Source organism: Lepidothrix coronata, unplaced genomic scaffold (assembly GCF_001604755.1).
Source record: "Lepidothrix coronata isolate B3197 unplaced genomic scaffold, Lepidothrix_coronata-1.0 Scaffold2, whole genome shotgun sequence".
Taxonomy (NCBI): Eukaryota; Metazoa; Chordata; class Aves; order Passeriformes; family Pipridae; genus Lepidothrix; species Lepidothrix coronata.
Genome location: NW_016690182.1, coordinates 4,047,761 through 4,072,188, shown reverse-complemented (window position 1 = coordinate 4,072,188; position 24,428 = coordinate 4,047,761). Strand labels below are relative to the sequence as shown.

General features: G+C 47.7%; 6 protein-coding genes across 10 annotated transcripts in view; 3 read left to right on the top strand and 3 right to left on the bottom strand.

Annotated features, from left to right (window-relative positions):
* Window positions 1–1,430: 1,430 nt before the first annotated feature.
* RPL39 (ribosomal protein L39) lies at window positions 1,431–4,096 on the bottom strand. Its single transcript, XM_017814968.1, has 3 exons — window positions 3,052–4,096; window positions 2,738–2,841; window positions 1,431–1,752 (listed from the first exon to the last, which is right to left on the bottom strand). Exons 1-3 carry the CDS (start codon window positions 3,052–3,054, stop codon window positions 1,704–1,706), a joined length of 156 nt encoding a protein of 51 aa, XP_017670457.1. The 5' UTR covers window positions 3,055–4,096; the 3' UTR covers window positions 1,431–1,703.
* UPF3B (UPF3 regulator of nonsense transcripts homolog B (yeast)) lies at window positions 3,976–10,895 on the bottom strand. Of its 2 annotated transcripts, XM_017814927.1 has the most exons (10): window positions 10,644–10,895; window positions 10,196–10,302; window positions 9,977–10,083; window positions 8,813–8,911; window positions 8,355–8,465; window positions 7,609–7,652; window positions 6,792–6,980; window positions 6,147–6,298; window positions 5,126–5,438; window positions 3,976–4,290 (listed from the first exon to the last, which is right to left on the bottom strand). In XM_017814927.1, the coding sequence occupies exons 1-10, from the start codon at window positions 10,878–10,880 to the stop codon at window positions 4,144–4,146; spliced, it is 1,506 nt and encodes a 501-aa protein (XP_017670416.1). In that variant the 5' UTR covers window positions 10,881–10,895; the 3' UTR covers window positions 3,976–4,143. The 2 variants fall into 2 exon arrangements, with proteins under 2 accessions (XP_017670416.1, XP_017670426.1); XM_017814937.1 differs by lacking the exon at window positions 3,976–4,290 and having other exon boundaries at window positions 5,308–5,440.
* A 251-nt stretch (window positions 10,896–11,146) lies between these two features.
* On the top strand, window positions 11,147–12,036 carry NDUFA1 (NADH:ubiquinone oxidoreductase subunit A1). The gene is made up of 3 exons (XM_017814952.1): window positions 11,147–11,357; window positions 11,551–11,640; window positions 11,934–12,036. Exons 1-3 carry the CDS (start codon window positions 11,256–11,258, stop codon window positions 11,988–11,990), a joined length of 249 nt encoding a protein of 82 aa, XP_017670441.1. The 5' UTR covers window positions 11,147–11,255; the 3' UTR covers window positions 11,991–12,036.
* Window positions 12,037–13,961: 1,925 nt separating this feature from the next.
* On the top strand, window positions 13,962–15,881 carry AKAP14 (A-kinase anchoring protein 14). 3 transcript variants are annotated; one of them, XR_001874851.1, is made up of 6 exons: window positions 13,962–14,110; window positions 14,230–14,323; window positions 14,436–14,527; window positions 14,622–14,864; window positions 15,199–15,251; window positions 15,627–15,881. XR_001874851.1 is itself a non-coding variant. In XM_017815205.1 (6 exons), the coding sequence occupies exons 2-6, from the start codon at window positions 14,239–14,241 to the stop codon at window positions 15,712–15,714; spliced, it is 495 nt and encodes a 164-aa protein (XP_017670694.1). In that variant the 5' UTR covers window positions 13,963–14,110; window positions 14,230–14,238; the 3' UTR covers window positions 15,715–15,866. The 3 variants fall into 3 exon arrangements, 2 of the variants coding, with proteins under 2 accessions (XP_017670694.1, XP_017670687.1); XM_017815205.1 differs by having other exon boundaries at window positions 13,963–14,110; window positions 14,439–14,527; window positions 14,685–14,864; window positions 15,627–15,866; XM_017815198.1 differs by having other exon boundaries at window positions 13,964–14,110; window positions 14,685–14,864; window positions 15,627–15,863.
* Window positions 15,882–16,285: 404 nt separating this feature from the next.
* NKAP (NFKB activating protein) lies at window positions 16,286–21,233 on the bottom strand. The gene is made up of 9 exons (XM_017815157.1): window positions 20,977–21,233; window positions 20,544–20,624; window positions 20,095–20,168; window positions 19,765–19,884; window positions 19,280–19,325; window positions 18,780–18,895; window positions 18,557–18,632; window positions 17,934–18,083; window positions 16,286–17,309 (listed from the first exon to the last, which is right to left on the bottom strand). Exons 1-9 carry the CDS (start codon window positions 21,231–21,233, stop codon window positions 17,135–17,137), a joined length of 1,095 nt encoding a protein of 364 aa, XP_017670646.1. The 3' UTR covers window positions 16,286–17,134.
* Window positions 21,234–21,330: 97 nt separating this feature from the next.
* ZBTB33 (zinc finger and BTB domain containing 33) overlaps window positions 21,331–24,428 on the top strand; it is a 10,011-nt gene continuing 6,913 nt past the window's right edge. Inside the window, exon 1 of one of the 2 annotated variants that reach the window (XM_017815087.1) lies at window positions 21,331–21,421. The gene's annotated coding sequence lies outside the window, so the exon portion shown is untranslated. Of the gene's footprint in view, window positions 21,422–23,940; window positions 24,040–24,428 lie in introns of those variants that run through there. The other variant, XM_017815112.1, reaches the window with a different exon arrangement.

Genomic DNA, 24,428 nt, shown 5'->3' with positions numbered 1-24,428 from the left:
GTTTTCCTCCTCAGCCAGATCCCCATAGACACAATTAAAGAGAAACTCTAGAGTAGCTTTGCCTGCCAACAGTGGTGCTGTGGAGAGGCTGCGGGAGGTTCACCGGGCTCCAAGGCAGATCTCCAGTCCTCAGCAGTGCTGTTATTTCCCAACACTTGCCTCAAGAGCAAAGAGACTTCAAAATCATTGGGGTCAAAGTGTCTGCAGCATGTGAGCCTCTCTGGCAATGCTCTTTGCTGCTTTCCTGTTGCAGTGACTTACTGCTTCCCTCTGATAACAAAGGAGTCTAGACTCTGACCAGACAGGAAGAGAACTTAGATGATACCTCTGCAGCGTCCTGAAGTTGGGAAAAATCCCAGCCTTGCTCGCCCCAGCTCACAGAACCCTCCAGCACAGCTTAGGAGGGACAGATTGCCATGAGTGAGATGTCTATTTGTTGGCGTTTGCACGTGTGAACACGTGATGTGCCCAGCGTTATTTGCTACCGATCGCTATGTGAAGGAGGTAAATAGATTTACCTTCAATGTGAAGAGCAGCAACACAGGTGTGGCACCCTGAGGCTTCCTCAGGAAGCTGCCTCTCAGGAACAGAACCACCACAGCAGCTGAACCCAGGAACCTTGGCAGCCCTCAGTGTCAGGATGGGCTTTGCACCGTCAGGGATTTCCTGCTGACCGGAGCACCTACCCCGGGTCAGCTCTGCAGAAAGGGAAGGAGCAGCCACGCCGGGCTGGGAGCAGAGCACAGCCACCTCCTCCACTTCCCTGAGGTAAATAAATGGTTCCACAGGCCCCAGCAGAAAATACCAGCATCAGGGAGCTGGAGTGACAACTACTCTGAGCCATTTTATCCATTTTTTCCTCTCCCCCTTTTTTAAATAGCTGACTTGTCTTGAGCTACTACTGTCTGCAGAAAATGTTTTATATTAAGCTGCACCTGTGGTTGACATGAACTGACTTACCAAACCAATACAGAGCTCCAAAGCAAGCTCAGGTTATCTCATATTCTAGGGACACAGATGATGTGCTACAGTTTACAGTACTGCATTTTGTAGGAGATAGATCTACTCACCCTTAGCAAAATTTTCTTTCATCCAGTTATTCCACTGCACCCACTCCCCAGCCAGGATTTTAATCACAGGCTCCAAGGGCTGCCCTGCCCCACATCCTACCTGGGAGTAGCTTCTCTAATAATTTTTTTTTTCATTTTAACTCCTCTAAAATCAGTTCTGATTTTTACATCTTTTTTTTTTTCCCTTTTAAAACTGGTACATTTTGTTCTCAAAGGTTTACAGCAAGTGAGTGACAAGGAAGACACAGCCTACTCTACCTGAAAAGAGCTGCCAGGGTTCCTCATACTAAGTGAGAACATACTCACAGGAATGTTATTTTTCATTCTGTTATGATCCCACCATATATATATACAAAATTATTTCAACCAAGTAGTTCAGGTCCATATTTATTAGTAAGCCTGTGCACTGTCAATGCTCATGGTGATGCCTGAAAGAAAGAACACTAATAGAACACAGTCTCCATGTTTCAGATGCAAGAAAAGATTTTCCCAGTTAACATCAACATCCCAGACCAGCTTATAAAAACCCCACACTGGGGAGTGCAGTCCAGCACCACAGAAGGAATGACTTGAGGGTGTATCAATCTGATGCAGAAAGACCAGTGTTCATTAGAGCTCCCAGGACAGTCTCCCTTACAAGCCCAGCTTGGTCCTCCTCCAGTGTCTCCTTTTGGAGTTGTACCTAAGACAAGAGCAGGGTAAATTAGCAAAGTGCACACACACATTTGTTCAAAACATGAAAGAAGAGCAGCACATGGAAAAGGTCTATCCCAAGAAATATCCGTTTGTGAGCATGTACTTGTCCATGTTAAGAACAAACGTTTTCACCACGGTGCAGGTGAAACCGCAGACAGTGTTTGTAACAGAGTTGCTCTCAGCAGGAAAATGGCAGTGCTCCCACTGCAGGAAGCTCTGCAATTGCAGCCTGCTTTGGCACACAGCTCAGACACAGCTGATCACCAAGGTGTTCAAGTGCCACACGTCAAAAATCCATCATTTTGCCCCACGGTACAGTACTCCAAAGTACTGCAATTTAGCTAAAACAGAACCTCGTTGTACGTACAAGCCACCAATCTTGCCTAGAAAGAAACAAGTTGGGAGGAGTTACAGGAACAGAACCTGGCAATCCTGCCCAGTTTCACTACCTGAGCCAGCCACTGCTGCTGTGGCTCTCCTCACTGCTTAGGGTGAAGAGAGAGAAAAAGGAGGAAAAATTCTGTTGCCTTAAAAAAATCCAGACAAAGTGGATGACATAACAAGCTCTCCGACCAAAGTATACAACAGCTTTTAACCAGAGGGCTCAGACAGGCACCACCCTCTGCACGCCCCACGTGGACCAAGACCGTCAGAAACAAACACGCTACCAGGGTACAGAATCTGGAATAAATTACCCGCAAGTGCAGTTCAGGCTTTCGCTTTACATGTGCCATCACTGAACACCCGTGGACCCTTGCAGAGCACTGGAAAGAACGGCTACAGAAAGAAATGGCATGGAAAGCCCACGAAAACACACCTGCACTGCCACCCCGCCTGACCCTCACGGCCACAAAACCGCACTTCTGGAGGCATAAATGCCATCAGCTCCTCCTTCGGCCCGCACCGCCCGGGCCACCTGAGCGCGCCCGTGCGGCCGCAGCCCCTCAAGACGCGCCAGCCGCGCTCGATACCTGATCTTATTGCCGGTTTTCATCCGGATCCACTGAGGGATAGGCCGGTTCTGCTTCTGCTTCTTGGCGAGGAAGCGCTTGATCTTAAACGTCTTGTGGGACGACTGCAAGAGAGCGCAGCGGTCAGTCCCTCACGGAGCCCCGGCACCGCCCCGCCAAGCCCGGGCGAGTCGCACCCGGGTCCCTCCCGCTCCCTCGCGGCCGCCTCGCCCCGCCACCCCCGCGGCCGGCCCGCCGGGCCCCCCGAACGCTGCGGCGGCGGTGCGCGATGCCGAGGCGCGGCGGATGGCGGCGGATTGCTCGGGGGGTCTCACCATGGCGCGGAGCGGATCGGCCTCCCGGCGATGGCGGCGGCAGAGGAGGCGGAAGGGGCGGGGCGGAGCGGCGCCGGCAGCGCTGGCACGGCGCCCCCTTGCGGCCAGGAGGACCCGCACGCAGTGAGGGAACGGCGGCTGCTGAGGAGCGAGTTTGTGCAGTTTTATTTGGGTTTAGTACAAAAAAAACAGCTATGGCTAAAATTCGCTAGCTTGGGAGGAGCTGCTACTGGCGAAGTCTCGTTCTGGGCTGTAAAACAATACTTCAAGTTATGAGGGAAGAGGAAGCAGTTCCGAGAGGGCAGGAGTTGGGAAACGTTTCAGACTCTACAGAAGGGAGGATGCTGGAAAAGAACAGGATGCCCAAACCAGCTACATTTGATTAAAAAGAAGCATTTCAATGTAGGGAGACTTTACATGAGAATTTGTCAAGACATATTCCATTCTTAAGCCAGCTTATTCATACACTCCAACTTAGTTACTTTATCCACAGAACCACTGAAGAGGAAGGTCTCTCCCTCCCTAACACTGTTACTGCACTGCCAGATGTTCTGCTCCTTCCGTGCCAAAGTGCTCCTGTCCACTGGTACCTCAACAACCCCAGCCTGTATACCTGTCTCAGTGCTAGACTGACACAATTTAGCTTTCCCTGCCTCAGGCAGGAGCACCACACAACATAGCAACACCTGTATTATGTCTGGGCAACTCCAAGCTTGCTCTGCCTAAGTGCATCCAACACTAGCTCCCATTGCCTTGCAGTAGAGCTCTGGCTTTAGATCCAGGTGTCATCCCCTCCTGACCACAACTCATTTATTATCATAGTTAAGGCCATAAAGTCTTTCTACTTTGCAAAGATTCTCTTCCCTGTTGTAGTTAGATGCTGGGAAAATAAATTCAAATAACTGAAAATACAATGAGAACACATTTCAAATTCCGAATCTACAACTGAGGTTCTTTAACCAGAAACATCCAACAGCACAATGCCCCCTTTTCTTCCTTTGTTCCTTCTTCGCTTCGAAGGCACTTCTGGATTGCGTTGTACATGCTCTTTGGCTGCACAGACAGTCAGAACACATAAGGCTTGCATGCTAGTCACTCCTCTTCCTTCATGTGACTGGTCTCACTCTCTTGTTTCTTATCCACTCCCTGATCTGTGGGCTTTGCAGCACTGTCTTCATACTGACACAATCTGCTTCGGCTTCGGGCTCCTGGCTGGTACAGCTGCATTGCTGGGCGATCCTGAAACAAACCAGAACTGTTTAGACTCTTTCATAGCTCCCTGCTATCTGGGTTATTATGGCAGCAGTGGTATTAGAAATGGCTCAAATTTAAACTTTTCTGGGTGTTCTAAGTTAAATTACTCCACCGTGGTGGCAACGTAACTTCAAGTGTCTCAAATCAAGGTTGTCTCTGTTGTAAGGCAACATCCCTGTTCAAGCCACAAAGAACACTGCTCACAGTTGAAGTTATTTGTAGAAAGTTTCCTGTTGAGTTCAGCTCACCCTCGGAAAAGAGGCCAATTTCAAATCTTCAAACCCCCGAGTTTCATTTGTACCTGACAATGTCTTAAGTGACATAAAAAACATGCACAGTGATGCTGCAAAAACTAATTTGCTGACGATATAAAACTAAACTCAAGACATTTCTTGAGCCTACAGGACATGCCCTATTCTGCAAGTAGCAGTCTTGACACTGCTTTGGAGGAGCCTGTTCAATCACTCTTCCACTTCGAGATGCATTTTCAGGCAGCAGAGATACTGATGCTCTACCAACACCTTAAAGATACAGCCCATGGCACAAGTCAGCAAATGAAAAGGTATTAGTGTCTTACAATTTAACCCATGGTATCTTGGCTTAATTCCTACTCAGTGACAAGAAATACCACAAATAATTTAGCAAAGTTCAGTGGATAAACAGGAAAAAAAAAACTTTCTAGTAATGGCAGAGTTTGTTGCCAGAACAGGGAGAATTTTCAACAGAGAAACCACATGGTTCTTTCCTTGAAGTGCTTTTATCCTAAAAAACACAAACTGACCCCTATGAATCAACATATGAATTTAAAGAAATTCAGCACCTTGTTTCTGATACGATCTCTCTTAATTGTATCCTCTTTTTTATCATCTTTGGTTACTTTCTCAGATTTGTCCGTGCTGCTGGTAAAGTCTGTAAGATCACTTTTCTTTCCCTTTTCTCTGAGTAAGTCTCTCTCCTTTTTCACCTCTTCCTCTTTTCTTCTAAAAACCTTCTCTTTCTCATAGCGCTCTTTCTGCCTCCGACGCTCCTCTTCTTGGCGTCTCAGTTTCTCTCTCTGCGCTCTCTCATATTCTCTGTCTCTGTCAAAATCTCTATCTCGGTCCCTGTAGTCCTTTACACACTCATCTTCTGATCTGTATGAAAACAAAACTGAAAATTAAGCTCAAAAGATTCATCAAACAGAGCCGGGAGATCAATGTAATAGCGGTGTAAATGTGCAATAGGAGGACGACACACTGGCAGGTTCTAGGGAGCTCTTGGGCGGCTGTGACAACCCGAGTCATGCACGACAGCCAGAGAGGACACTGACCACTAGCACTTCCCAGCCTCCTACTTGCATAGCTGGTTGAGTCTCCTCTGGCTTTACAAAAACCTGAATTTCTGTCTCTCATCTCTGTTTCTCACACGACAAAACTGAACCTCGAACAGATCACAGAGCTTTTGAGAATTACAATTTCCACTCTGACCTTTTTACAAGACCTTAGAGGGACTAGTAACTGGAGAACACCTCTCCTCTCACCGTGTTTATAATCATCCCATTGCAAGGACAGTGCTCACAGTCTGCTGCAGTCACCTACATCTGGGTTTCTTTAGTGCAGTTCTCACATTGAGTTGCAAAAATATTAAAATTTGTCCACTAGTGAAGAATTTTCAGGTAATTCACAGAGCTTTCTGCAATCACAGGGATGTGCACTGCCACAGAGAACACAGCCTGTGCCTTATATTAGGAAAAGCATTTAAAAGGAATTTCAAAACATTGACACAGCAGAGCAGCCTAAGCCTCATTATGATCAGGAAACAAGTTATAGATACATATATATTTATAGCAAGTACTAAAATACTTTTTTGCCTTCTCTTCTTTTGTCTCCCCATCAGATCGTTTGGCAGATGCACTACTCGCAATTTTTTCCTCCCTCAGAGTCTCTTTTTCCAGTTTCTTGGATTTTTCTTTTCTCTCCAAGTCTTTTTCATCTTTTTCAGGCTTCTTAAGTAGCTACAAAGAAAACAGAAGTCTCAACTAAAAAGCTCACTCTAATACATATTGTCTGGCACAACACCGAAATTGCATCAAAGGAACCACAGTCCAGTGAGAAGTGAACATTAAGGAAATATTACTGCAAATAGCAGCATTTCTAAAAGCTGGAGTGTATGAGTAAGCATTATTCACACAGCAAACTAGGATTTTTCTCCTAAACCAGGCCATTTTAGAAAGCTTAAAAATAGTCTCCATTCCATAGTGAATTCACAATCCTGTTTACCACGGCATGTACAACAGTCACATGACAAAAAGTTTAAATATTACTATGAAGCATTACAGCATGTAAACCTTTACATTGCCTACTATTGAATATTACAAAAAATTGGTAATTTACTAACACCAAACTCATGTGATTTTTCACACAATACTCAAAGCACATTTTGAGACTGATATACAAATAATAGGGGAAAGGGAGTGTAACAGTTTATAATAAAGAACTGTTCTAGACCTTAATCTTTGGTTCTTCTTTTGATCTGTCTCTTTCTTTTTCTGGGCATCTGTCTACTTTCTTCAATTTTTCTGCTTCTTTTCTCTTCCTTCTCTCCTCCTCTTTCCATTTTCTTCTCTCTTCTTCTCTTTGTCTTTTTCTTTCCAATTCTCTCCTCCTCCTCTCCTCTCTTTTTTCTTCTCTCAGTCTCTGTGTGTGTAAAAGCAAAGAGAAATAGTGTATCTCCAAACCAGAAAACATCTCTTTAAGCCATCAAATAACTCACCTCAAAGCTGCCTCTACTATAAAAGAAAAAAAAAAATCCTGTCACCTCTACTGTTGTTGTGAACCTGAACATGTTGCAGCAGTATTTTTTTCTTACTCATAACCCTTGATTTGTACTGTCTTAAAAAGCCCAACCACAACACTGGCCTCAGCCTTTATCATTCTAATTTTCATTTAATCTGCCCCACCTCTGATTTTCTCCATTGCTAAAAGTTAAAATAACATTATGTGCTAGGAGAAAGATCATCCACAAGGACCTCAGCTGTAAGTGCACTAAAAATGGAAGCATTAAAATGGAATCTGTTTTGGCAGTGCCACAAGAGACAATTTGTTGGGACCAGAATGTACACAAAGCACCACCATTCCTACAAGGACCAACATTCTAGTACTTTAAAATATGTGAACCAGGTGTTGACAAGTGAGTTGGGTCAAAAGGTCCTTCTTCAAAAGGAAGGGCAGAAACATATCAGTACACATATTGCAATATCTACAATCATGCTTTAAATGAGCAAATTGTACTTGCAAACAAGAAGATTCTGGAGGTAGGTCTTACCTGTTTGTTTTTCAAGAAGTTCAATAAAGGAGTAGTCTTTTTAGCTAGAGAATATACAAAACAAATGTAAACAATTTGCCTTACCCAATACTGCAATACAACAAAACCCTGTATAAAGTGAAGCATCCTTACAGATTCCCCTGCCTGTCTCCTCTCATGTACAGCAATACTTTGAAACAAGTATTCCAAACCTATCTCTGAACAGTGACAACTACTAGGATTCTACAAACTTCTTCAGGACACTAATATGATACCCAGTACACCTCTGTGTACAGGGATACTCAGTCTGCACTAGGCTTTTCCCAGACTCTCTTGGTTTTAAAGATATTCCTGGAACATGCTTAAAAAGAGTAACCTCGTCATTTTTTGTGGTATTTTACCCAATCACATTCTCTTTTAACTTGTGCCTGCGTGGAACATCACCACTCACAGCACTGTGCACTAAACATCACTGCATCCACTGAAATGTAGCCACTCCACAGCCTGGTCTGGCTAACAAACATCTGACCAGCAGCTGGCAACAGGAAGGAACTTTCTCACCTAAAACTTAAACCTAGAGAAGAATTTAGAGGATGGGAACAAAACAAAATATACACTGAATAATATTAGCCTAAAGGTTTACAAATACTAAGCAGGCACACAAAAGAATTCAGTCTCCTCCAGGTTGAGAAATCACAGCTTCAAATTACAAACCACGTTTCTTTGTGCTCTAGGAAAATATAACTATAGTACACAGATTTCCATACCTATTAGCTCTTTGTTTCTTGCCTCTATTTCCTCCAACAAAGTTTCAGGAGTGGAGGTTAATTTTTCATCATCTGCACTGTAACTTTCCAAAAACTTCTTGTATTCTGGATCTACAGGGAAGGGGAAAAGGAAGAGGAGGGGGAAAAAAAAGGGGAAAAGAAAAAAGAGATATATTGGAGCATGAAAAGCATTTGCATTATGCACTGCTGGAAGTCTGGGTAGGATTTACATAAGCTGGGTCATTTATATGCCATCTTTTCATAAGTTGGCAGCTCTCAAATGAGCTGCTGCATTATGTTTGTCTGGGACAACCATTTAATAGACTTGCACCTCACAAAGCAGTGCCAATAAGCAAACATCCCATTGACGGAATTACAGTGTAACAGTAAAAACATATTCAAATTACTGCTAAGATTTTCAATCTACACATGCAAAACAAACTATCTTGCTGTTATACCATCTTCGATAGTTCCAGTTTTGGCATCCTTTTTCTTACTCTTCTTTTTTGCAGCTTTTTGGAAAGGTGCAAACTCAACTATGGCAGCATACTCCTGACCTGTTAAGAGGAGAGGTAAAAATACATTAAAATAGAGATGAAGCAGATATAAAATAGACCATATTGTCCATATCTAAAGCAGGAAGATAAGCCTCACAAGAAACATGCAATACTAGAAGAGATTATTTAGACAGCATAAAAAAATCCTTCCATTTTGAAAGCAATTTAATAAAAAAACCACCCTAGAGACAGCAGAATTCATGAATTTCTAACCCTCCCAAATAAAGAAGAATCTTATGGACAGAGCTTTGTCACATAGAACACCTGTCTAGATGAATTGTAAAACACATGCTCTTGAATCAAAGCTCCAGGTAAGACCCTTTCACTGCCCAAGCCAACAGGAACTTTTAGTGCTGCCCAGTGTAAGCACTTCTGAAAGGCAAAATTTAAACCCATGAAACCTAACATGTTTAGAAAACAGGTAAGTGGTGACTAAATATTCGAATTTTTAACCAGTTAATTAAACCAAATATGTTTCCTACAGATTACTGTCTCCAGAGCAGTCACTTTAACAACTTAATCTGCAAAAAAGCAGCTGTTCCTTTTACTGAATCAAGATGACTCACTCAGTTGTAAACTGAAACAAGTGACAATTTCAGGTAAAAACTGACCAAAAGATAAGTGACACTGTTGGAAGTGCACAGAACAGGTGAGGGGAGCAGCAGAGGGTGACATCAGTAACCTCAGCTTCATTTGTTTGTACACTGACAGCATGTACCTGCTTTCACTTTACAGACTTGATACTCAGGTATGACAGTGCAAACATTCACCTCAATATCAGGATTTATATCAACACCACTGCTGCCTTGTATACACCCATCTGGATTTTACACATCATATACAAAATCCATTAAAAATACATCTATAAAAAAAGTCAATTTAAACTAGTTTCCACAAAGCATATGGAGTTTTCTTTGTTCTGTGAAATACTGCATAACATGCACTTAAGGCACTTAACCCGAACAAGCCAGAATTGGCTGCTCACCCCCACCCCTCCAACACTCAACCAGCACACGGCACAGACAGCGGGAAAGCAGCAACACGCACTGAGTGCCATTCACTCACCTTTGTGATCGACGAAAACATAGCCGTCGAAGCGATCCCTGAAGAGGACTATGTCTTCCTGGTTCTTGAAGTTGATGTAGGCTCTGGAGAACATGTGCGGGTACAGGCTGCGGAGACACAAACCGAGGGCGCTCGGCTGACGGGGCGGCGGCGCCACCGGGGCCCGGGGGGCGGCAGCGGCGGCTCCCGGGAGCGCCCGGGCGGGGCCCGCGGCCGTACCTGGAGTCGTTGGCGAAGAACTCGAAGTAGTCGTGCTCGGGCAGGGGCTGCAGGTGCTCCTCCAGCTGCTCCTTCGTCAGGCTGGGCGGGAGCCGCCGAATCACCACCTGTGGCACGGCAGGACCGGCGGTCAGAGGGCGGCAGTGCCGGGGACAGGGCGGTACCGCGGCCCTCCCGTCTCGGGCGGCCCCGTTCTCCCCCACCCCCGGCCCCCGCAGGCGGCCCCGTTACCGGAAGAAGGCCCCGTTACCGGGTGGGGGGGCCCGTTCCTGAAGGGGTGGTTCCTGCTACCGCGATAGGGCCTGGTGCCGGGGGCTGCCCGGTCCTGGGGTGCCCCGTTCCCGGGGGGTGCCCGTTCCCGGGGGGTGCCCGTTCCCTGGGGGTGCCCGTTCTCGGGGGGTGCCCGTTCCCGGGGGGTGCCCGTTCCCGAGCGCCGCGCGGGCCCCACCTTGCTGAGCGTCTCCTTCTTGTCCTTGGGCCGCTCCAGGCGGTCGATCTCGGCCGCGCCGGCCCTGCCCTCCGTGCCGGTGGCGGGGCCCGGCCCCGCGCCCAGCACAGTCCCCGGCCCGGCGGCGGCCCCGCGCCGCTCCTTGGGCCTGGCGTTCTCCTTGTCCTCCTTCATCCCGGCCCCGCTCCGGATCCCGATCCCGGACCAGGGCAGCGCCGCGCGCCCCCGCGCGCCCATTGGCCGCCGACTCTCGCGAGACTACGCCTGAAACGGGCCGAGGGCTCCGCCGGACTACAACTCCCGGCGTGCACCGCGCCCGGCACCGCCAGTCCCGGCGGTGTCAGCGCCCGGCACCGGGTGCGGGATTGGGATTAGGATTGGGATCAGGATTGGGATCAGGCGGGCTGGGGCGCGGGCACGACCTCGGCCTCGTTCCTTGCCGAGGGCCGGTCTCCCGCAAGCACTGTCGCTCCCGCCGCCCCTCCGGCCCGCCGGGCTGTGACGGGCGCGGGGCAGGCCGGGAAGGGCGCGGGGCAGGCCGGGAGTGCCCCGGGAGCGTCCCGGGAGCGGCGCAGCGGGACCGGCAACGGGACCGGTAGCGACACCGGCAGGATGTGGTACGAGATCTTGCCCGGCATGGCCATCATGGGCGTCTGCCTCAGCATCCCCGGCCTCTCCACCATGTTCATTAACCGCTTGAACAACGGCGGCAAGGTCAGCGCGGGGCGGGACCCGCGGCCCCGCGGCTCCGCTTCCCCCCGAGACCGCCCTTACCCCTCAGCCCCCTGCATCCTTCTGGGATCCCTTCCTTCCCGGGGCTCCCGTTTCCCCCATCCCTGGGACCCCATACCGGCGAACCCGGCGGGGCCCCTGCCCGGGGCCGTAACAGGCATCGCTGTGCCCACAGGAGAAGAGGATCGCCCGCTTCCCCTTCCAGTGGACCCTGATGGAAAGGGATCGGCGGATCTCGGGTGTCAACAAGTACTACGTGTCCAAGGCAGGTTTTTGGGGCATGGGCAGGTACCGCCGGGGGGGAGGAGGCGGGAGCCAGGCGCTGCTCCTCCATCCCCGAGCTCTGGGATGGGGTTCCCGCGGCCGCACTGGTCGGTCCCGGGGCTGTCGGGCTCCGTGCCCGCAGCTGATCTGCCTCTGGGGCAGTGCATTTTAATTGTGTTTTAACTAGGACTTGGGTAATTAGGTGTAGTTTGAAAACCGGCGTTTTCAGCTATGCCCTGTTGCACATTAGTGGCAAGAATGATGCAGATATAGCTGTTATTTTTTTCTTTTTAGGGTCTGGAGAATATAGACAAAGGTGGCAGCACTTTGAAGAATCCACGTATCTATTGAGAATGATTGAACTCCTAAATAAAGATATATGAGTGTTCAGCCCTTGTATCTGTGTTGCTGTGGTGGGGTGACCAGGGCTGGACACCAGATGCTCACCAAAGCTGCTCTGTCACTCCCCTTCTCAGCTGGACAGGGGAGAGAAAACATAATGAAAGGCTCATGGGTGGAAATAAGGACTGGGAGAGATCACTCAGCAATTACTATCAAGGGCAAATGAGACTCAACTCGGGGAAATTAATCTATTGTCAATCAAATAAGAGCAGGATAATGATAAATAAAACCAAACGATGAAACATCTTCCTTCCACCCCTATCCTCTTCCTGGGTTCAACTTCACTCCCAATTTTCTCTACCTCATGCCCCTGAGCTGTGCAGGGTGACAGGGAATGGGGGCCGTGGTGAATGTCATCACATGGTGTCTCTGCTGCTCCTTCTTCCTCGGGGGAACACTCCTCACACTCTTCCCCTGCTCCAGCCTGGAGTCCTGTCCATGGGAGACAGTCCTCCACAAACTTCTCCACTGTGAGTCCTGCCCATAAGCTGCACTTCTTCACAAACTGCTCAGTGTGGGTCCCTCCCACAGGGTGCAGTCCTTCTGGAACAGGCTGCTCCAGCGTGGATCCCCTGCTGGGGCACAAGGCCTGCCAGCAAACCTGCTCCAGCGTGGGCTTCTCTCTCCATGGGCTCACAGGTCCTGCCAGGAGCCTGCTCCAGTCTGTACTTCCCATGGGGCCACAGCCTCCTTTGGACTTCCACCTGCTCTGGCATGGGTCCTCCATGGGTTGCAGGTGGATCTCTGCTCCCCTGTGGATCTCCATGGGTTGCAGGTGGATCTCTGCTCCCCTGTGGATCTCCATGGGCTGCAGCAAAATCTCTGCTTCAGCTTCTGGAGCATCTCTTCCCCCTCCTTCTTCACTGACCTGGGTGTCTGCAGAGCTGTTCCTCCCACATATCCTCACTCCTCTCCAGCTGCAGTCTTGAAACTGCAAGTTTTTTTCCCCCTTCTTAAATCTGTTATCTCAGAGGTGTGTATGAGCTGCATAAGTCGCATAAAAGCTTTGGACAGAACTGGTTTCCTCACTTTATGTGCTCTGATATGCACCAGGCAGCCGTCTGTGAGAGGAGGAAAAGGAATGCCAGAAAGACTGATTCTGTTTTCGCACCCACTTCTGACATGCAGTTCCCTGCTGCTGACTGCAGCAGCCTGCATGAATAGCCAGTGCCACCTCCTGCAGCTTGGATTCTTGCCTCCCAGCATAGCACTAGTCAGCAGTCTCAACTTACAATAAAGCCAAAACTTGCCTCTGCTACATCCTGAACCTGCTATAACGATGCCTGTCACTTATCTCCTTGTGGCAGTCAGAGTGAAACGCAGATTTTGTGTCACTGCCACCAACATTGATCCCCTGTGAGACATGGGGCGTGGAATGACCACAACCAACGTGGAGGGAACAAGGTGCAGAGTCACATGGATCAGACAAATTTCTGAGAAATGTCCAGGCTTGTATTAATGCTCTCTCAGCTGGACAGGAAGCATCTATGAGACCACAAGGACTAGGACCTACACTTTGCTCATTATTGATCTAGCAGCTGAATCCATATAGCAGCCTTTTGCCATTCTGGAAGAGCAGCTGCTGTGAATTCAGCACACTGTGATACGCTAAAACATTTCTGGCCTCTCTCTGTTGGTCCTTTCCCTCAGAAGGGCTGGGAGACTACAGCCCTCTGTGTGCCAGGCTGGACTGAGACTCTGCCCAGACAGCACAGAGCGGATGCTGCTTTAGTTCCTCCATTGCCGAGACCGGCAGAAACATGACAAACAGAGAATCTGGCAGGATCCCACAGCTGCTTTCCTGGCCATACTGCCTTCCTTTTCCGGAACGCTGTGGCTGCCGGGGACGCATTTCCCCGGGGTCGGTGTATCCGCAGGGAATGCCGACTGGGATGCCGGGAGACGGCCCCGCCTCTCCATGGTGACGCGAGAACGCTGCCGTGGCCGGGGAGCCGGGACAGCGGCAGGGACACCGCCGGGGCCCGGGAGCAGCTCCTCGGGGCTGGACACCTTCCCTGGAATAAAAAAACCCCGGGACCCTCCGTCCGTCCGGGGCAGCCCTGAGGGAGGTGAGCGGGGGCGAGGGGCGAGCGAGGGATTGGCCAGTGCTCTCCATGTTCCTCTGATGGGTCCTGCAGCTCTCGGGCCGGCTGTGTCTCACTGTGTTTGTGCTTTTCTTTCTCTAAAGGTGAAGCCAATGGACAAGAAAGAGGACAAAGATCACACACCCCCAGACAATGAGAGAAGCAGTACAGAGGACTGTCTGAAGAAAAAGGAAAAAGGTATTGTGTTTGCTCTATTAGCATGTGTTGTTTTGTTGTTTTGTTGGGTTTTTTTGGGTTTTTTCCGGTTTTTTTTTTCCAGGAGGATTTGTCAGCATTTTATTTGCTTTAGAAGCCAAACGTGTTATCAAAACTATCCAGTGGACCACAGGCAACAACTTCACAGTGGAGAGAGGGCGACAGCAGATTGAAGAGCTCATTTCTGTGAGTGACAATTCCATCCACTCGGGAAGGTCACACCTTCTCACTGTTAAGAAGTGTGAAAAATTTAAGGACAGCACCTCTGGTTCCTTTTTAGCACTGCCCTCAAGTCACCTCTACTGGACAGAGGGAGTCTTAGTGTGATGCCTTTGTTCGACAGACATGGGACATTCATGAAAGCTGGCTTCACCACTCAGAATTTCTTGAGGAAGAAGAACTGAAGGACAGCAAGAGGTACCATTACAGAGCTTGCTGGGGCATCCCAACACGCAGAAAACCCATCCCACGAGCAACAGCAAGTGTCTACTTTGTTATAGTGATCTCCAAACTCAAACCTGACGTAAGTACTCAGAAATGCCACACAGCAGTCCTTAAAGGGAAAAGAGCACAGGGATTCCTGAGGCAGTCAAAACCAGCACAACAGCCCATAGCTGGTCAGAAATCTTACATCATCCCACACGCTTAAAATTGTAACTTATGAGGCTTTACCTTTAAGAGGCTTTAAGAAAATACTCAGAGAGGCTTTAAACTAAGACTATTCTAATCTGTATCAGAAACGTTGTACAAATATCCAGGTTATTTTTGAAGACATAGATAGTAGCTCTTACCTAACTACAATGTCTGCTCTTTGAGGGGCTGTACATGACCTCTGCCCTGTCTCTGCTCTCTTGCAGACCTCGCCTGTGGAGGTTTTCTTCAGACTGGAGTCCAGCAGGCTGATTCGCAGGTAAATGTCATTACTCTTCTGTCACTGACACAACTCAGGAGGTTCTAGCAAGCTTTTCCATGCCAAAACCAAAGAAGGAGCTCCACGTAAATAAGTTTGCAGTCACATCAGGGAGGTGGAAGAAGCTGTCAAAATTTTGCTACACAAAATGAAATGACCTTGCTTATTATTAGCTTCACTACCCCACAAGCATGGATAGCCACCCCATGGGCATCTGCCTTCTTGAGGAAGAATATGTCCTGCTTAACCAGGTCTAGGCATGGTCTTTATTGCAGCAGATAGGCTTGCCTGGTGAATTAAGGCCAGCTCTGAGCTGGCCAAACTTGGATTCAATATTATTCTTACAATTTGCCCTCTTTTTATTCCATCCTCCAGGCCAGAAGAGTGTCAGTTTAGAGAAAAGTGGCTTCAGGACATTATTCAAAATAAAATAATCCTCATAGAAAGACTTAGTTCCCAATGAGCAGCTCCAATTCACCATCACCAGTGCTCCGTTTTGGAGAACCAAATAAACACAGTGAAGAAAGAAAGGCTCTTCCTTAGCAGCATTTCTGCTTTGTGGATACATAGAAAACATTGAACCTGTGCCAAATCAACGATGCCCTGACATGGCAGTTGGCTTCATGGGACGGCTGCTGGCAGGTATGGGTGGGTACACCAGGATGGAACCAGGTTCCAGAGTGTAAATGGGAAGAGACAGCTGGGAGGGATTTGCTGGTCTGTGGAACTATAGGGAAAACATTATAGGACTTTAGGACTTTTATCTTCTTTGCACCAATATACGAGACATCTCTGCTGCCCAACTTAGGGGAACAAAAAAAAATAAAAAAAGGATTTAGGGGAACAAAAGCCCTCTCAAAAACACTTTCTTTTTCTCAAGTGTTTTTAAAAACAAGTTCAAAGTGGATATGTTTGGAAATATGTGGTTGAATCAAAGGTAACCACCACATAAGCACTGCTTGAGCAAGGCCTCCAAGTACAGAGCTTAAAGCAAACCACTTGGTCTGCTGAAACAGACCAAATTAAAACACTACCGGAGTTAAAATAAGGTTTTAATCTAGAACACTTTCATAAACATAAACATTTCAAATAAATTGAAAGACACATCCTTGTTGCCACTGTGTACATCCAGGGGTTCCAATCACTGCACCCCACTGCTCTAATGCCTATGTATAACATAGGAGAAAAAGAAGCAAGCAACTTTGTTCTTCACCACAGATTTCAGTGAAGAGCGGACCCTCCTATTATACTGTTACTTTACACCCCAATTGCAATCTGCTTGCTTTAAAGTAACTGAAGCCCATCTGTATTAAATTACAAACTCATTTACAGAATATTTACAAGTCTAGTTTGAACCACAAACCAAACTTCACTGTTTTGAGAAAAACCTAAATCTAAAAAGACTTCTGAAGAAATAGTGGACAGTCCTAGATCTTAAACAGGAACTCAGGAGTTCCTTCATTTTTGCTGCTGTTAGTAGTAGCTTGTTTGCTGTCTTTTCCAAGCTAAATGAGTCTATGAAAAATCAAAATAAATGGAATTAAAAAAATGACACATTGGTATTATGTAACAAAGCCCTTCCCACGGGATCCTCCAGCTTGTCTGATTCAAAGCAAGCACAGAACATTTGACACCTCTAATCTTCCCTGTCTGTTCCTGCCTTCTAGCCTTTCACTTTACAGGGATTCCTTGTAGATGGTGAACAAATCACCCTAGAGAATCTGATGAAAGTAACTCTGTTTTCTTGACAGAAGTAATCCACTCCTGGGGCCCAGCCCTGTTGGGTGAAAGGCGCTGCAGCACCTGCAGCATTTTTCAAATCACGACTGGAACAGGTCAGCTGCTGCGTGGTACAATCCGTGCTGCACAGCTCAAACAAAGCATTATTTCTCCTCTTTGCCCTTAGTCTTTCTGTAGACCATCTCTCGAAAGCTTGCGAGGATCTTGTTCTCTCGTTTCCTCCTCTCCTCTTGGTTGAAGGAGGCCAGGGCTCTCTTCTCGTCTGCGCTGTAGATCTGGTTCTCCTTGCGCAGACGCACGGCTTCCATGCGCCGGTGTCTGTGGAGGGGGACATGGTGTGTGTCATCATGGGCAGACTGCCCCGGTACAGCTTCCATCCATCAACTGGCCTGAATGTTTTCAGGGGCTTTAAATAAAGATACCTGCACTACAAAGTCCGAACTTGCACACACAAACCTTCCCAAGAAGGAGTGTGGCAGAGCAAGGAACTGACTTCTGGGTGTGTCTGCTCTCAGGCAGTCCCAGAAGTCCCACCTACCCCCAGGGTGTCAGCTGCTGGCTCACCAAAATTTAAGTGAAATTCCTGGAGGACTCATAGAGCAAAAAGTGCAGCCAACCTCTCACACTTTGATTTGTCTCCTACTGGCCAGCACATCACCAGGGCTGTCCAAACACACCACCTGGCACAAGCATCTCCTCATTTGAAATAAAGATAATTAGAAGTATATTGCCTGGAAAGAAGTTTTGCTCTTGAGGAGAAAGCATCCTTGAAAACCTCACCATCTGTCTACAGCAATAGGGAGTTTGGTGTAGATTATTGCAAGCATGCAGAGCACCTTCTCCACACTTTCAACTAGAGCTTGGAAGCAGTCTTCCACTCAGCCAACAGAGAAAGCAGCTCTTGAAAACGTCACTGAACCACTGCCATCATCAAAACCATACCTGCTGCCACTCATGACGTAACCAGAGCTCTCAAACGATGCAATCTCTTCACTGGTTAAACCGATCTCGCCTCTCCGGGGAATACGTTTTCCCGCTTTTACATACTCTGCCATTGCTGCACCTTCACCCGGCAGGAGGGCGTGTCCATAGCTAAAAATAAAGGGAGGATTGCAGTCTCAAATACAGAGAGCCTGAGCTAAACATCCAGCTTCCCTGTTCACTACCAGATACAGCTGCATTTTTAAACACTTTCTTATTCTTTCCCACATATTGGCCTGTTCTTTCCTTATGGCTAACACCAGCAAAAACATCTTAAATTACCAGTAGAGTCCATTCTGATTAAACAATGAAGACACTACAAAGTCACAACACTGCAGAGCATTAGAATAAAGGTACCTTACAATTGATTTTCTAGGAATCAAGACTAAGAAGCATAAACCAGACTTTTCTACCCAAATTCAGGCCAGGGGAAAGGCTAGCACCACTAGCACTTTTGTTTGCAAGTTTCTGGCACAGCATTTCTCCCTCTGCATGCCATACTGTTGTAACAGTCCTTTTGAACAGTAACTTTCATGCTTGATTTACTTGATTTGATCAAAGCACTGTTAGAGCTGGCTACTCACTTCAAAGGCCTGTCATCCTGAGACGCATGAGTTTTGGGAGCCTCTGGTCCAATCAAGCTATCGGCTTCAGTATTTTCTGCAACAATCAAATAATGAGGAAGACTGATATTGTGCCCATTGTTCTTTGTTATCAGAAGTGTTTCACAGGTCAGTAAGACCTAAGAGAATTCACAAAAAGGACACTAAAAAGTTTCAATCCAAATGTAAAGTCAGGTGAACCTACTTGATCTCTCAATCCAGAGATCATCCCCTTGAACTGTTTCATCGTCGGAATCTTCGCTACTGGAATCGCTGGATTCCTTCCTGCTCTTCTTATTTTTCTTTTTCTTATACTTCTTCCTGTGATAAAGTCAGACAGACATACTATTTACCAAAATTTGCTTGGAATCATACTCAAATAATTAGTTTCTCAAGGTAACTTCTACTTATGGGAAGACTGGCTGGCTGTGTACAGATTGTTGTTTTATAGAAAACACCTTACAGCAAAGCCAAGACAACGTTACACCTTTCACAGAGCGTTAGAAAGTGGCTCTACACTTGCAGGGAGTTGTCTATGCTGCACGATTCTGTCGATTCAAAGAAAATCCATCAAATTAATATTACTTGTCAGCACTTGCAGCCTGAATTACCAGAGTGCTCAGACACCCTCAGAGCCTGTGAAGAAAGAGGAGCTGCTCTCCAGCCAAAGAAGCCAGAACTACACGCAGCAACCTGGGCACTTACTTTTTGCTCTTCTTTTTCCTCTTCTTGCTTTTCTTTTTATCTTCATCTGAAAAGAAATAAAGTATATCATTAGCAAAAAGAGATGATTAGCTATAACTAAGTAGTTTACTGTACTGAACTGCCTCCACCAGAATGCCCTAGTACACACACAGCTTCTCAGACATGACTGTTTAGATATCAAGCAGTACTAAGAAAGCATTAGTAGAAAGCTACCTGCAGTATTGATGAATATGAGAACATCTCAAACAGATCTCTATGATGAGATACCCAATGGATGCTTAACTCAGAAATCCCATTTCCTGAGGCCAGACCTCAAGCACTCAAGGAAAAGGCACTACAAACTCAGCAAGATGGTGAAAGAAAAGACCATGGATTAATTGATGCTGCAGCTCTGTAACTTCAGAACACTGCAAGCATGCAATAAAAGCCAGAAGTGTCAGTTTGTGTTCAGCCCTCACACACCAGCCAAAACCCTCCTGTCTTACCACTGGAGTTCTGCTCAGACTCCGACTCACTGTCGCTGTCCTCAGAATGTTTTCTGCGCTTTCTTTTGGATGCCTTACGTTTTTTCTTGTTTCTTTTTTTCTTCTTTTTCTTCTTTTCCTCTAGAATGTTTTGAAAATATAACATTAGAGATCAATCAACTAGCTCCATATGTACTTCCCAATCTTCCCAAGGTAATGCTCTCCTTTGAACTGGAGCCCACTCACTTCGAGCCGTCAAAACCAGTAACCCTCCAGCAAGTAACTGCAGCAGATTCTAGACTTCAATAGCTTCCCATTTTCAAAACAAGCTGGGTAAGCCAAACAAAATACCTTCTGAGCTGGAATCCGAAGAACTACTCTTCGATTTTGCCTCTTCATCTTCTACTGGTGTATGCTCATCAGAACTGAATAAAAAGAACAGTTTGCTATTTAAGATCTATTTTGTAGTAGATCAAAGATACACATATGACCAAAGGCTTGCAGGTTTTGAGTCAATACTTGCAAAGAAGTAAACTATTAAAGGGTTGATTTTCAGCATGGGAACTGCTTTCAGAACCACAACACAAAGGTCACAATATCTGTAGATCAATTTATTGATCTACAATAAATCACATGTTGGAATTACCTGGGGGGAAAAAACTAATAATCTCATATTATGTTGATTCAGAAGTTAACTGATACAACAAGAATTGTGGCAATGGGACTAGCGCAGGGATAAGGCATTTTTGTAAATTAAACTAACATAAAAAACTGAAGAAAAGAAAAAGAATAAGCCTTACTCGGGGTCAGGAACCTTTGGTGACAGCCCCCAGACTTCAGGTGCCCCCAGCTCTCCAATTCTCTCTCTCTCATTGAGTCTCCTGTAAAGGAAAACACCTTCACTGAACCCTTGCGTGCCACACCCAGTACATAAACACTTTAAATTTAGTACTTGTCACCACTGTTAATCGCAGTACGGAAAAGAAAAAAACAGGCGCAAGGAGCCAACTCCCAGGCTGCGGGGCTGGCAAAGTGCCCGCCCCCCCCGCAGAGGTGTTACCCCCTCCCAGCCGAGCCCCGGCTCAGTCCTGCCCGCGGACACGGCCGGGGGAGCGTCCGGAGGGGCCGAGACCCGTGGCCAGGCCGTGCAGCGCCGGGCCCGCCGCCCTCCCACAGCACCCCCAGACCCCGCCGGCAACCGGCAGGACAGCCCCGACCCGGCCCAGCGCTTGCCTCTGCCGTAAGATCTCCTCCTTCTCCTTCTCGTAGTACTCGGGCCAGCCCTTGCCGTGGTGGTGGTGCCCGTGGTGCGCGGCGGAGCGCGGCGGGCCGGGGCTGCGCGACCGCGACCGGCTGCGGCTCCGCCGGTGGCTCGGGCGCCTCGGGACGTTGCGCTCGCGGGAGCGGGATCGGGATCGGGATCGGGATCGGCGGGCGCGGCGCTCGGGGCTGGCGGCGGGCGGGGAGCGGGAGCGGGACACGGGCGCCATGGCGGCGAAGGGGCAGGGAAGCCGCTTCCGGCAGCTTCCGGCCACTTCCGGCACCTCCCGGCCGGGCGAGCGCGGGGCGGCCCCGCCCGCGGGGTCACCGCCCCTCCGGCGCGGGCGGCACCGGCGGCACCGGCGGCTCCCTTTGTGCCGCCCGGCAGCGACGGACGCGCGGACAACGGCGGCGGCAGGTGAGGCGGCGGCGGGGGGCGCGGGGGCGACGGGGGGCGCGGGGGCGGCGGGTACCGGCGCGGGGCCGCGGCCCCGGGAGCTCTCTAGGGCGGCCCGGGAGCAGCACTGCCCCGCGGACAGCTCACCCTGCCCCGTCGGGGCTCGCCTTCCCCGCCCGGGCCCGACACTGTCACGGTCCGGTTGGGAGTGTTGGAAATCCGGCGGCTCCCGGCGCGGCCTGATACGGCAGCGTGTCAGGGGAGCACTGACAGGGCGAGGGGAAACGGCCTCAAGCGGCGCCAGGGCAGGTTTAGATTGGATATTAGGGAAATTTTTTTCACGGAAAGGGTTGTAAAGCATTGGAACACGCTGCCCAGGGAAGCGATGGAGGCACCATCCCTGGAAGTGTTCATAAAACGTGTAGCACTTGAGGTCGTGGTTTAATGGTGGTACTGGGTTGATGGTTGGACTTGATACGACCCGCCCCAGAAGGGGAGGGTAACCCAGGTTCTTGTTAATAAATCCCTTGGGGTGGATTAAAGTGAAACGACACTGAATGATCGGTGTTTGTAAATATATATGTAGGGTTTATTTTAGAGCAGTTTTGTTTCAAAGGAAAACAGGTGTGTAGCCGTTTTGCTTCTTATCATCTAAAGTAATACAGCAATATTAAAGCATAAAAGTAACACTTAAGGAAATTTATAAGGAAGAGAAAGAAAGGATAAAAATGGAAAGATATATGTTGTCACCACTCGCTGGATCCAGCGATGAAACTTGGTAGTTGCACCTTCAATGTTCTGTTGGTTGAAGATGGTGGTCGCAGTCCTGTCCAAGTGATGGTCTTGATCAGTTGGGGGAAGCCCCCTCCTCCCCTCAAAACTCAAAGATCTCATGAGTTACATACATTCGGGCTCAGGTGGGAACGCCTAGTACCTCCCGTGGGGCGGGGAGTCACGGGACACGTCATGAGATGGAGAATGCTTCTTTGTCTCTCAGATTTGTCAGATCTTTAAAAACGTTCTGTTCTCTCAAACTGGAATTTTTAAAAACAAGAGAGCTCCTTAAACTGCTTAACTGAAAACTTGTCAGTGAAATGCGTATTTTTTTGTCTTCTCACAAAAGCCTGACATCACTTCTTTAAATTTGTACTTCATATTTTCAGAGGCTCAATCCTAGAGTTTTTTTGATCACTTCTATACAACAAAATAAAAGTTGCCATTGTGTCTCTTAGCTATTTTTTCAGTTCCAAGAATAGCACGTTTAGTTCTATGTTTTAGATGTTTCTTATTAGTATCTCAGATAAAATGGTTCTTTTAAATTGTCACTTTATAAGTGTTGATGTGACTTGAATCACCTGACACTTTATAATCTTATCTAAAAATAAAAGAGGAAAAAACAACCCCAGAACTAAAAATTGCATGCTAGACAAAAAAATATGAATGTTGAAATTCTGCATTCAAGTGCAGGAGGACTGAGTGGCAGCTTTGGTCAGATTTAAGCTGCTCAGAGCATTAGCTCTGTTCTGGCCACAGCAAGGTGACAGTGGGGTTCAGATTTGTATCTGATAAAAGAAGTTGACATAGAGAGAAGCTTTTCCAAATAAGGTAAAAGTCAAGGAGGTGGTGCAGCTCTCCCAGCTAGACCATCAGCTTTTAAATCAGCCAGTATTTCTGTGCCTAAGGGTAAGCAGTTCAAACCTGATTTCTGAGAACTGGTGATGCCTCAGGAGCAGGGCTCCTTCCAACCCAGTGCTCATCTTTAGCTGTAAATTCTCCTGTTCGTTGTTTAAGAATGGGATAGGCAATTAGGAGAAAACTCCTTAAAACTGGAGGATGAAAGGCTAAGAAGTGGTTTAATTTGGGCCATCACACATTTTTGGAGGAGAAAAAAGAACACTGGAATAAGAATTAAAACAATTATAGTATTATTTTCATTTAATATATCCACCTGTGTAAAAATTATTAAGAACCTGGATCAAAGGAGAAAACTTAATTGAAGGGTTATATGAGGAAGAAAAGCCTACCTTTTCCCCAATTATTCTTTTCTGTTATTTATTCTCCTCCATTTGACTCTCTGGTAAAAGCTATAAATAAACAGAAACCGGTTTATAACATTTCAGATATGAGAGCTTGCTTCCAAAAGGCACTAACTATACAAACACTACTAACTGTACAAATATAGGGAGGCTGGCAGTGATTTTCTTGCTAGAAGGGCTCATATACTGGGGCAGGATCATTTCATTGCTGATATATGTAGTGTGAGGGATTGCAGCTGTTTCTGCCAGTGACTGTGGCCTGTTCATGTTTTGGGTCGAACTTCACAGGAGGACATTTGTTCTTGTCAAAGTTTTTAAATCTTAAAGAAAAATAGGAACCCCTGTGGTTCAAGTCCACAAAAACCATAGGAAAAAAAAAATGGAACAGATCAGTAACTGAAGATGAAAAATATCTTTTATGATCTCGGCGCTCTTTGAGCGTTCCAGAACAGCGACAGTTTCCAAGAGGCCGCATTGTGGATGTGTCGCTTTGATGGCCACATGTCAAACCTGGAACCTGTCGCGCCTTTTCTCAAAGATACTTTGTGCGGAGGCCATGCACGTCTGCACAGCTGCCAGCGGGGCCCAAGACATGCCAGCGAGGTGCAAAGAGCACCAAACCAACGCTCCTGCAGCGCAGGCAGGGGTGCCCAGGGTCGGATTATACAGGGGTGCCCAGGGTGGGGTTATACAGGGGTGCCCAGGGTCCAATTATACAGGGGTGCCCAGAGCTGGGTTACAGGGGTGCCCAGGGTTGGATTATACAGGGGTACCCAGGGTGGGGTCACAGCAGTGCCCAGAGCTGGGCTACAGGGGTGTTCAGGGTCTGATTATATGGGGGTGCCGAGGCCGGGTTATACAGCGGTGCCAGGCCGGGTTATCCAGCAGTGCCCAGGCCGGGTTATCCAGCGGTGCCCAGGCTGGGTTATACAGCAGTGCCAGGTCGGGTTATACAGTGGTGCCAGGCCGGGTTATCCAGCGGTGCCCAGGCT

Excerpts from the sequence above, each read along its gene's own strand:
- NKAP (XM_017815157.1), bottom strand. The coding sequence starts at position 21,233 with ATGGCGCCCGTGTCCCGCTCCCGCTCCCCGCCCGCCGCCAGCCCCGAG. Across the intron at positions 20,625-20,976 it reads GAGGAGATCTTACGGCAGAG|GAGACTCAATGAGAGAGAGA; the intron begins GCAAGCGCTGGG and ends TTTCCTTTACAG. Across the intron at positions 18,084-18,556 it reads CAGGATGACAGGCCTTTGAA|CTATGGACACGCCCTCCTGC; the intron begins GTGAGTAGCCAG and ends CTTTATTTTTAG.
- NDUFA1 (XM_017814952.1), top strand. The coding sequence starts at position 11,256 with ATGTGGTACGAGATCTTGCCCGGCATGGCCATCATGGGCGTCTGCCTC. Across the intron at positions 11,358-11,550 it reads GCTTGAACAACGGCGGCAAG|GAGAAGAGGATCGCCCGCTT; the intron begins GTCAGCGCGGGG and ends CTGTGCCCACAG. Across the intron at positions 11,641-11,933 it reads ACAAGTACTACGTGTCCAAG|GGTCTGGAGAATATAGACAA; the intron begins GCAGGTTTTTGG and ends TTTTCTTTTTAG.
- UPF3B (XM_017814927.1), bottom strand. The coding sequence starts at position 10,880 with ATGGGCGCGCGGGGGCGCGCGGCGCTGCCCTGGTCCGGGATCGGGATC. Across the intron at positions 10,303-10,643 it reads AGAAGGAGACGCTCAGCAAG|GTGGTGATTCGGCGGCTCCC; the intron begins GTGGGGCCCGCG and ends GCCGTGCCACAG. Across the intron at positions 5,439-6,146 it reads AAAGAAGAGAAGGCAAAAAA|ATCAGAAGATGAGTGTGTAA; the intron begins GTATTTTAGTAC and ends GTTTTCATACAG.
- AKAP14 (XM_017815198.1), top strand. The coding sequence starts at position 14,239 with ATGGACAAGAAAGAGGACAAAGATCACACACCCCCAGACAATGAGAGA. Across the intron at positions 14,324-14,435 it reads TCTGAAGAAAAAGGAAAAAG|AAGCCAAACGTGTTATCAAA; the intron begins GTATTGTGTTTG and ends TATTTGCTTTAG. Across the intron at positions 14,865-15,198 it reads TCTCCAAACTCAAACCTGAC|ACCTCGCCTGTGGAGGTTTT; the intron begins GTAAGTACTCAG and ends GCTCTCTTGCAG.
- RPL39 (XM_017814968.1), bottom strand. Across the intron at positions 1,753-2,737 it reads AAAACCGGCAATAAGATCAG|GTACAACTCCAAAAGGAGAC; the intron begins GTATCGAGCGCG and ends CTCTTGTCTTAG.